This window comes from Aspergillus ruber, assembly GCF_000600275.1.
Source record: "Aspergillus ruber CBS 135680 unplaced genomic scaffold scaffold00005, whole genome shotgun sequence".
In the NCBI taxonomy this organism is placed as follows: Eukaryota; Fungi; Ascomycota; class Eurotiomycetes; order Eurotiales; family Aspergillaceae; genus Aspergillus; species Aspergillus ruber.
In genome coordinates, this window is record NW_024467301.1 from 845,926 (window position 1) to 856,924 (window position 10,999).

Consider the following 10,999-nt stretch of genomic DNA (forward strand, 5'->3'; position numbering starts at 1 on the left):
ACGAGCCCAACTGCCGTTTATCGACGGCCGCATTCATTCGTCTTCCTTCCTCCAATTGTTCGAGATGCTCAGCAGTGATAAAATGATGTGTCGCTGTGGATCGTGACGCATTTTCCTTCTTTACTTAGACCGATGATCCTATATAAATAAGCGCCTTTCTGCCAGTTGTAACTTTGCGTACTTATCTCTCGTCACCTGCGACTACATCATCAATCTCCGCATTGGCATGCCTCCAACATCAGACACAGAGGAAGCACCCATGTTACCTCTCCCCGGCGCTCCATCTAGCTCATGGGCTCGATTCCGTGAGCGCTTCAAAGCCATCTTCAGTGGCGCAGACCCGCGCGTTTGCATCACTTTCTGGCTGTTTGGTAAGAACTGATCGCCCATTCAGCTCGACACTTCAATCCAAATCACAGCTTCTAACCGATATATTGCCTTTGGTCTTCCTGCGCAGGTCTGATAAACAATGTCCTCTATGTGATCATCTTATCCGCCGCACTGGACCTAGTCGGCCCCGGCGTTCCCAAAGGCGTTGTCCTACTCGCAGATGTCATCCCCTCGTTCGGAACGAAGCTTATCGCTCCATACTTCATCCATGTGGTTCCATACTCGACGCGAATCATGATATTTGTTGGTCTTTCCGCGATAGGCATGCTGCTTGTTGCGCTGACGCCGGATTATACCGATGGCGGATCAATCTCAACCAAGCTAGCGGGTATCGTTTTGGCTAGTTTGTCTAGCGGAGGTGGGGAACTGAGTTTTCTCGGCTTGACGCATTTCTATGGACACTTTAGTTTGGCTTCCTGGGGTAGTGGGACTGGTGCTGCTGGGTTGGTGGGGGCTGGGACTTATGCGCTTGCGACGACATCGTTGGGGTTGAGTGTGAAATCTACGCTTTTAGCGTCGGCTTGTTTGCCGGCTGTTATGTTGGTGAGCTTTTTTATGATTTTGCCACAGGGTCCGTTGCGTATTGCACCTTTGCGAGCCGGTTATCAGGCAGTTGGCGAAGGGGATGGGGTCGATGAGGAGCGTATTGGTGATGACGATCGGAATGCAATCCTGAACGAGCGCGAAGGACTTCTCGGTTCGTCGATACATTCAGCGGATAGTGGAAAATTGGGATGGCAGAACATCAAGGCCAATCTGCAACGTGTGAAGGGGCTCTTCTTTCCATTGTGAGTACTTTTCTCTTGGCCTGTGCTCCCCTGGATTTTAATATTGACTACGTCTAGTATGCTTCCGCTTCTATTGGTCTACGTTGCCGAATATACTATCAACCAAGGTGTCTCGCCAACGCTACTATTTCCGCTCAAAGAGTCTCCATTCTCGCGCTTCCGTGCCTTCTATCCGGCATATAACGCTATCTACCAAGTTGGCGTTTTTATTTCCCGCTCATCAACACCGTTTTTCCGAATTCACAATCTGTACTTCCCGTCTATCCTCCAGGTCGTCAACTTGGTGCTGCTGACTCTCCACGCATTGTTTGACTTCATTCCCAGCGTGTACCTTGTCTTCATGATCATTTTCTGGGAGGGCCTTCTTGGTGGTCTAGTATACGTCAATACTTTTGCAGAAATTGGTGATCGGGTTCCACCGGAGGATCGCGAGTTTTCCCTTGGAGCAACTACTGTCAGTGACTCAGGTGGTATTTGTATTGCCGGGTTTATTGGTATGGCATTCGAGGTGTGGCTTTGTGATTGGCAGGTCGCGCATGGGAGGGATTACTGTCAAAGGACGTAGCAGTTTAGTTTTAGTAGACGATGAGTACAGAGCATATAACGTAATCGGACAGCGAGCTGGCGGCGGTCCGCCACCATTACCAAAACGCGCTCGCGTATTCGACTAAGTCAACAAATTGAAGCTTTTTAATGCCATACAAATACAGTACATTATATTATTCTAGGTGGTCAATTTGTCTGGACATCTCAACCGATTATGGCCTTCTTTATTGCAATTGCTGCAGCGTGGTAGCCGGCGTGTAGAGATTGAAGTTGAAGCTGCTGCATGATTTGCTGTTGTTCTCTCTCTTTCTTGAGTTTTATCTTGACCTTCTTGACCAGTCAAACTGCCTCCTTCTTGGATAAAGCGTCATGGGGTCTTCTTCTTATCCCTTTTACGCTTATCTGCTGTACGAAGCTGGCGGATTTCTTGTTGAAGCAGAACAGCATTTTGCATTGCAACCTCTGCACCTTTTATAGCCTTTTCAAGCATTCCCTCTGCAACAAATGATGATAATCCTTGATCTTGAAGTGCTTGGAATTCCTTCTTCTGGTGATCCAGCTGGTATAGATTTGCTGGCGTTTGACCAAGATAACGAGAGGAAGAATCGGAGTGCGAAGAAGATGGAGGTGTTGGTGTTTTTAGCTGAATTCGAAGCTTTGAAAGGACCCTTTCTGGCTGCAAAGGAATCAGACCTGTTGATCTAAAGCCACTGAGTATATTTGCTTTAGAAAAAGATCGCTTGTGTATGTGCTCATAGTGCCATAAGAAGTCTCTTTTATCAATTGTTTCATATCCATTTTGAATAGCTTCACGGATCTGCTGGCCATAGTACTGCTTTAATGGCCCAAAACAGCTCACATCAAGCGGTTGAAGCTTATCTGAGGAATGTGGAGGCATATATAGAGGAATTATTTTCTTTGATGTACAGAACTGGTCAAATTCAAGAGTTGCATGGCTGGAATGGCCATCAAGAATTAGGAGACGGTATTGAACAGCAGTCTGTGAAGCAGTATGCTTTTCAAAGACTTCTTGAAGCCATTCAAAGCCAAGATCATGGTTCGTCCAACCATTCTCACTCATACTAATCCGATAGTCCTTGGGAATAGCTTCATACCATGGTGCTTGGTGTATCTTTCCAGCAAAGATAATCTGGGGTGGTAGAACAGTACCAGCAGCATTAGTAGTGACTATAGAGGTCACCCATTCTTTATTGCCTGGCTGGACTGATCTTGCATGAGACCTTCTAACCTCATGGCCACAGACTACCTTTGCAGTTGAAGCTATTCCCATTTGAAAGCCGATTTCATCCATATTATAGATATCCTGTTCGAGGATCCCATACTTTTGTATGGTATTTTGGACCACTTCAAACCATGGCTTTATAACCTTTGGATCCTCGCATTTTGCACGTTGGTAATCATATTTGATGGTGAATTTTGACCGGATATCTTGGTGATGTCGTTGAGTATATCAATTCATCCATCTATCACTGAGGAAAGGGTCTTTAGATGGCTTCATTTTTGCAGCAAGAAGAAGCTCAGCAAGACGACGTACGCTGGCAATAGTAAGAAGAAAGTCACGAGAATCCATGTCTAGAATCCATTTCTTCAGAGTCAACTCCTCTGTATCAGAAAGCTTCCTTGAATTGGCTTCTATCTTGCCACGAGGTTTGACCCCATTAAGACACGTTTTGAAGGTGCTAGGCGCAACATCAAAAGCATTTGCACTTTGCTTTTGATATAAAAAGACCTTTATCAAAAGCTTCAACAGCTAGCTGCATTCTCTTCTCTTTAGATAACGAATCCATGTTGTATAGTACTGAGAATAAATCTTCAATTCGTTGACAGTCGAATACGCGAGCGCTTTTTGGTGATGGTAAACCGACCGCCAGCTCGCTGTCCGATTACGTTAGTGATTTAAGGTACACGCTGGCTTGGCTAACCGTTTTTGGTAAGCTTATTCTTTGGTGGGTACACCCGATCTGTTCGGACATTCGGCACCGAGGCCCGCTAGAAGGGCAATACCAAATGCACCAATTAGCATAATAATGCAATTGAATAAGCAACTACATAAATGTGGACTGCTTACTGTCGGTGGGGTGTCTTATCATTTGACTCAAAGCACAAGCTTTGTTGCCCTGCATCAAATACGAGGTATTAAGCACCATTGCGGCACTTTGGGCACTTAGTTCGGTTATTGTATGCGGATACGAGGGTGACTTGTCAAGTGCTGATAGTCTAAAAGCAAGCATATATTCCTACCCAAATTACGGAGAAGTCTGTCTCTTGAGTGGCTGCATTTGTACAGAACATCTGGAGTAAATGCAGGATGCATCGATTAATGCATGTTATGTAAAGTTGTGCATTGCACAGCCAATTAAAGCCAACACTAAACGAGCCAGTACAAATGACAGTTACACAAGTGCTTGGATAGTGTCCGGTCTCTTAATGGTAGTGTCTCGGAGTGAAGATCCAATGTAGACATCTGTACGGCTAACTATCCTTGTCTGCTCGATTGCTCATTTTGCAAATGCGCCTAGCGGTCAGTCCCAGTACTATTTAGTACTAAAGCCGAGACATGAAATGATCAACCCGATTATCGCGACCCAACAGCTCCATAATTTGGCCCCCTAATCCGGCAGTGCAAACTGCAATGCAAGGCTGACTGAAAAGAGTTTTTGTTCAGTGTCCGTATGAGGCTCTTTTTTGTTGTTAATTTTTCCTTTTCTAATTCGGTTCAAGTCTCATTTGACTCAGTTCAAATAAAGTGATTGACTTCAAGCCACTTGGACTATGCGGTGATGACCTCGGGCTGAGCCATCGCCCCATCTCTATTGCGTGCTTCCCCCGGGGGCCTCACAAAGTGCCTTGCTGGACGTTGGTTTATTTAAACTGCGGAGTCCTGCAGTTTAACTGATCTTGTGCATTCATAATTTTTCATCTTGACTTTCTTTGATTTACTATCACTACCTATACCCGTTGTGCGACGCGGAGGACTACACAAGATGGCGTCGCTAGAACCCATACAGGAGAAATACGACGAAGAGAACATTCACTACAGCCAAGACTTTGACGATGTCCCTCTTTACGCCAATACCGACTACGATGAATACGGTGATGACTATGAACGATGGATGGGAGAGGACCACCCGCTGCGATCATATCCGACCGAATGTTGTCCGGGATTATGGCGATCGGCGGAGGCCCTGAAGTTCGGACGGACGTTCCGACTGGTGTGTGTGGTGGCCATCTTTCTGTGTGTTCCATTGCCTTTGAATATCGACTATGCAAAACTAACAAGTACAGAATTATCACCATCCAATTCCTCGCCCTCCTACCTACAGTCTTCACATATATGCTGCCCAAAGAAGGCGCAGTAGACGACCGACTCCCCGTTCCACAATGGCCCTCTGAATTCACCACCAACCGACCCAGTCACTGTCTCTCATATAACCCCCGCAGCCGCGACGCTGCTCAGTACGCGATCGCAGCTGGTTGCACGGGTGCCAAGGTGGATCTCTGGCTCCATGGTACCGATCTCCTCGTGGGAAGCTCCTTTACAGACCTGGACACGAAGTACACACTGCGAAGTCTGTATTTCGACCCTCTTCAGAAGAAACTGGATGCGAAGCGCAATGCCTCCAAGGACCCTCAAGTCCAGCCCGGGCTGTTCGAGGACCCCTCCCAAAGCTTTGTTCTGGTGCTCGAGTTCAAGACGTGGCAGCACGCTGCGCTTTCTGAGCTAGACTCCCATCTGTATGGGCTACGACAAGGTGGCTACCTGACCCGGATGAATGGGTCTGAGGTGATTCCAGGACCGGTGACGGTGGTAGTCACGGGCCAGGGAGAACATCACGTTCGGGCCGGTCACGACGCGGAATACGACGAGATCTTCTTTGATGCCTCACTGAACGAGCTCACCATGAAGGACTACGACCCTTGGAAGCTCACTCACCGGGGGCCCCCTAAGCCCAACACGCTCCCGACCAACATCTTGGAGCCCAAGAAAGGCCTCTCCGCCGAGGCTCCCTTCTCAACCATCTACAGTGCCACAGCCACCTTCAGTGAATCTGTTGGATTCCCGCGACGGGGCCGGTTCTCGCCGCAACAGATCGCCCTCATCCGGGCTCAGGTGCAAGCAGCCCACCGACGCGGTCTTCGGGTGCGATACGAAGGAGTTCCGCAAGGCCGGGGGCGACTGAGCGACTATATCTGGCGGACTCTGGTCCGGGAGGGAGTGGATATGATTGACGTGGATTGGCAGGCGGCGTACCATCGAGCCTGGTGGCAGCGGTGGTTCACGTATCGTCCAACCAGCGACTAAATGGGTTTTCCTATGTCATGTTTATTGTATTGTACATAACTACGAACCGAAGTATAAATAAGATATGATTCATGTATAATTTCTTTTCCCAACCTGTAGAAATTGCATGGTCCTTGCTGCGTACAGTGAGCAAGGGAACCAAACACGGTTTAATCAGCCATACACACTACCAGAATAGGAAAAGTGCTATCAGACCCACTTCCCCCGCTGCTCCAGCCGATCACCTGCTGATGCCAGGTTGTGATTGGTTGTAGGATGGCGTTGGATCTCGGCCTGCATTTTCCACTCATTCACCGTCGCTTTTTTTTTCTTCTTTTTTTCTTTACATCCTTCTCTTCCCGTTTGCTGAACGGGCACTAATGATGTCTTTATAGTGCACTGATTGCTCTTGAATTCATCTGTTTCTTCCTCTTACTTTCCTCTGTTTACCGAAGCCCGCTTCAGTATCAGGATCTGATCACGCGCGACTGAAGTGTTTGGAGCTCTGCCCAACAGCTCTTTTCCACCGCCATTTCTTTGTGCGTGTCAACGGTCTCCAGCTTCTGTCAGCTCAGAATCCAACACCAACCACCCAACATCACACGAACATTCTCACTTGCTCTAATCCATCATCATTACTACGACTATGATGGAATTTCATCATCCACACTCACAACTGCCGCCGCGACCGGACTCGTCGATATTTGTTCGGCCGCCTCCTCGCACACCAGCGAATCCTCCTGTTCTTCCTCCCAGCGGTTCATATAGCCTCCCTCCCCCCTCTCCTGCTCTTCCTGCTCAGTCGACTGCCTATGCGCCTTACGGATATCGTGAATCTCGTCCGGTGATCTACGAACCTACACAACCATATACTTCTGCGCCTCTTCCTGTGTCGTCTGCATCTGCATCTGTCAGTATTCCGCCATCGCCTCCATACTCTCAGCCGTCACCATTGTTGATGGGTGGTTCAAGCGGTTATCATTTACCGCATGTGAACCATGGGTCGCAGGGGCAGAACCAGAGCCAGAATCAGCGGGGATTTTTTGAAAACAGGGGCTTGAATACAGCGTATAGTGAAGGTAAGATACAGCTATCTTTCTTTCTTTCTTTCTTTTTTTTTTTTTTTCCATCTTTTCTTTATGTTTTGGACTCGTCCGTCTTTGCGCTGTCCTTGCCGCGCGCGATGGGGACATGCCGGGATTGGGGCCCAACGGTTGCATAAATGATGGGCAGCGATCGAGCACCTGCAGCACCACGTCAGACCTTGCACATTGTCCTCTTTTCTGCCCTTGAGTATATGCAAACTCAGCTAGACACACTCTCACGCTCTCTCTCTCATACACACATTCTCTCACTACTACCCAACTACTTCCCTGTTTACATCATCTGTTCTGCACTCAAGATCGACTGCCGAGAGACAGCTCGGGAAGACTATTCCTATTCTGGACTAGTATCGGATGAGCTCCCGGGGTCACGGGTTTGTGGTCACCGCCTGCAGGCCCCGTGACCCATCAGCAATCATCGCCTGTTTTGTTCCTTTTTTCTCCAAGCTTCCATCTTGCTCATTCACGCGTTTCCTTATCTCATGATTCCCCCTTCTCACCCCCTCAATCCTTCACGTCGGAGGTCTTTGGGCAACCTCTCCGGCAGTCCCCTGTTTCCTGGTGAGTTGCTCGCCAATATCAGGCCCGTTCATGCTATCGCGCAGGAACCGCAGTCTGTTGTTTGTGCTTACTCCGTACCCTGCATACCCCATACGCGAGAGTAGTTGCGTTGCTTTTGCTTTTTTTTTTTTTTTTTTACTTCGTTTCTTTCTATTTCTCTGTCTCTCGAGTCTACACGTCTTTGTCTCCATCAGTTCTCCAATTAGTGCGCTGGTGCGCGATTTCAACAAGACTGATCACTGATCGCGCGATCCGCATCACAGGCACAACCGATCATTCCTCCGCGCCGCCAGCCATGAGCAATCGCCAAATGCCGCCGCCATCCCCGCCCCAACATTACCCCACATCCAGAGGACAATCGGCGAATGCACCCTCTCTTCCTACTGCCTTCTTGTCCCGTGAGCAACATCCCAGCAACCCGGGTCATCGTCCCGGGAGTAGCATGTCAATATCCGCCATGCTTGGCTCGGACGCTGACCGGCCACCTCGGGATGTAGGCCCCTTCTCTCGTCCTCCTGTTTCCTCCTCTCCTTCTCCATATACCAGTGCTCCTCCTTCCGCGAATCCCAATGCCATGTCTCCCCCGGCGAGGCCTACCTCCCTCGAATACCCGTTCTTCCGGCGATCCCAGACGCCCGAAAAGTCGTTTGCGAGAAACCACCCTCCAGCTCGTCCATATCGGTCGAGTTCCGGGGGTGTCTCACAGGCGTCTATCACAGAGCAGTCAAAGTTTACCCCTCTGTCGTCTCGTGCGCCGCCATCCTCACAATATCCCGACAAACCTGGCTCCTCCCAACCATCTCCCCCGATTTCTTCAGCAGAAACTGCTTACAACGAGTCGCGTCGCTTGAGTCTTAATGACTCGATCCCCCGGCCCAACAGTCAGCCCCAGATCGAGCACCTCACACGTGGTCCTGGCTACAGTCCACTCTCACGATCGACACTATCCTTGGGGGATGGTGCTGCTGCTCCGGCAGCTGCCCTTGCCACGGCTCAGTCGCGTCCGACACCATTCTCGGAGCATGGCCGATTTGGAAGTCTCTATCCCGACCGCCATTCGGAGGAACTAGCGCAACGGGAGAAAGAGAGAACGATAGGGCAGGAGCTCGATGCTTCCCGATCATCAGGCCACCGGTACAGTGCTTACGGAGATCGAGAGACGTTTGGCCGGCTGCAAGGGCCCGGGGCATGGGAACTTGGTCGCTCGCAACCTCCTTCACCAGAAAATAAGCGCTTCCCTGCACCTGAACATAGTCCGGGTTTCGGATTCGGTGCGATTCAGAGTTACACCAAGTCATTGGGTTCCCAGGCGGGAAGTAGCTCGCGACCTGTTTCTCTATCCGCTCAAACCCAGCCTACGCCTCCACCCAGCGAGCAACCACCTTATCTACACAAGCTACAGACTGAGCCGCCTCGACTGTTCAGCTCCGGTTTATCTACGGGTCCATCACCCCTGCCGCAACCTCCCACAGATGACCGACGCAAAGGAAGTGACGAACTTATGCACCACCGCAACCTCCTCGGAGTTGGTGCAGAAAAGCGTGGTCGCGCTTCGCCCCTGCCCCAAGCAGTACAAGGTGCCTCAGGCCCTGGAGGGGAGTCGAGTATCAAGAATGACTTGGGCCGTGTGTTCTCCGGCATCGGAAGTGGTGTCGGTGGTGTTACCGCCCCGACAGCAGGAAGCACAAACTCCACCCCTATCATGAGTCCCTTCAAGCGAGATAGCGGTACCGCTCGATCCACAAATGGCGATGTCCCGAACGATGAAGCTAAGATTTCTCGGCCTGGTTCCACCACCGGCAGACGATCAAGAAAGTCGCGAGAGGAAGAAGTTCAGTCAGTGGAAGGTGACATGGTTGACCTGCGGACTGGCCTATCGGGACGTGGTCGGCGAGGACGACATGCCCACCACCACCATCATCAGTATGTTTTCTACCTTTTTACTTGTAATGACGAAGCTAACTGTTCTCAGTCACCACCATCACCGGAAGCCAGAAGAAGAGGGGCGGCCGATGTCATCCATGAACTCTTTCCACCGTGCGTCGACGGTATCAGCAGAGGGTAGCTCCGGAGTAAATCCGCATCACCACCATCATCATCACCATCACCATCACCACCATCACCCCTCCCGAACATCAGCTCCTGCCCTCAACACCTTGTCGCCTATGCGTGAACCTCGGACCGTGGTAAACATTGAGTCCGTACGGTCCAGCGTTTCTCATCTTCCACGTCATCACCTCGGTTCGACCCTATACACACCACGTATTGGGGTCCCAACCACCAAATCCCCGTTGGAGAGTGCCAAATTTGGATACACGTCGACGCCCCAGCCACTCCCGCGGTTTGAAGGCAAGGAGAACTGTACGTTTACGGTGCGTGTGCCTCGATACAGGATCGACGCGGCCCGTCGCGAGGAGATTTGTGCACGCCGAGCTTTGTGGGGAACAGGTGTCTACACCGATGACTCAGATCCCGTTGCCGCTGCTATTCACTCGGGATTCATCCGCGGCGCCTGGGGAGAAGATGTGGACGAGAGCTTCCTCGATCTGGAAATCAGAGACACCTACCAGCATGCGCCGCCACCATCGGAGGAAGAACGCGGGTCGAATCAACCCCGGATTCCACCGGTGCCACCCGCGGACAAGGATCTCCACATCACCTTGTTGGTCCTCCCCAAGCTGGACAAGTACGATCAAAGTGTGCTGTTTGGCATCAAGTCGCGGACCTGGGATGGCAATCATGATGGTGTGAGCTTTCAGGTCATGCGCGTTGATTGGGTTGAAGAAGGTGCCGGGCGCGGCGAAGAGCGTGGCGGCGAAGCACGACGGAAACGTCTGCGCAACCTGATGCAGACCGGAAAAATTTGCACCGGGCCTGCAGTGGTTAAGCTGGAGGACCTTCGCAATCACGGTTTAGAAGTTGATGCGCGGTCGAAGATGCGGATGAACAAGGAACAGCGGTCTACCGTGCAGCCAGTCTCATGATTCTACTTTTGTTGGGCTATACCCCTTTCTTTAATGTTCTTAATGCATTGGTTTTGATACTTTGTTTGCTAGCAAGGCGCGTGCAATGGGTTGTTGTGCAATGGGTTGTTATTCATGGGAGGTTCTTGTTGGTTGATATACTATATGATATCTAACGGTGCTTCTCTATTCTAGTGCTACTATGGTACAATCCGGGGCAGCGGGAACGGATGAAAGGAGATGACGTCTGCCAATGAAAGTTTATAGCAGTAATGGCTGGCTGTTCTATGATTCTTTTTCTATTTTTTTTTTTTTTTTTTTTTTTTTTTTTTTTTTTTTTTTTTT

At 50.1% G+C, this 10,999-nt stretch overlaps 3 protein-coding genes across 3 annotated transcripts; all 3 read left to right on the top strand.

The window, feature by feature from the left end:
- Positions 1-226: 226 nt before the first annotated feature.
- EURHEDRAFT_513566 (battenin family protein) lies at positions 227-1,743 on the top strand (the record flags this gene model as incomplete). Its single annotated transcript, XM_040786184.1, has 3 exons — positions 227-371; positions 458-1,178; positions 1,236-1,743. The coding sequence occupies 3 exons, from the start codon at positions 227-229 to the stop codon at positions 1,741-1,743; spliced, it is 1,374 nt and encodes a 457-aa protein (XP_040641415.1).
- A 2,750-nt stretch (positions 1,744-4,493) lies between these two features.
- EURHEDRAFT_303714 (uncharacterized protein) lies at positions 4,494-6,053 on the top strand. The gene is made up of 2 exons (XM_040778283.1): positions 4,494-4,980; positions 5,031-6,053. The coding sequence occupies exons 1-2, from the start codon at positions 4,730-4,732 to the stop codon at positions 6,046-6,048; spliced, it is 1,269 nt and encodes a 422-aa protein (XP_040641416.1). The 5' UTR covers positions 4,494-4,729; the 3' UTR covers positions 6,049-6,053.
- A 339-nt stretch (positions 6,054-6,392) lies between these two features.
- EURHEDRAFT_409956 (uncharacterized protein) lies at positions 6,393-10,974 on the top strand. Its single transcript, XM_040781246.1, has 3 exons — positions 6,393-7,106; positions 7,955-9,614; positions 9,664-10,974. Exons 1-3 carry the CDS (start codon positions 6,677-6,679, stop codon positions 10,673-10,675), a joined length of 3,102 nt encoding a protein of 1,033 aa, XP_040641417.1. The 5' UTR covers positions 6,393-6,676; the 3' UTR covers positions 10,676-10,974.
- Positions 10,975-10,999: the final 25 nt, after the last annotated feature.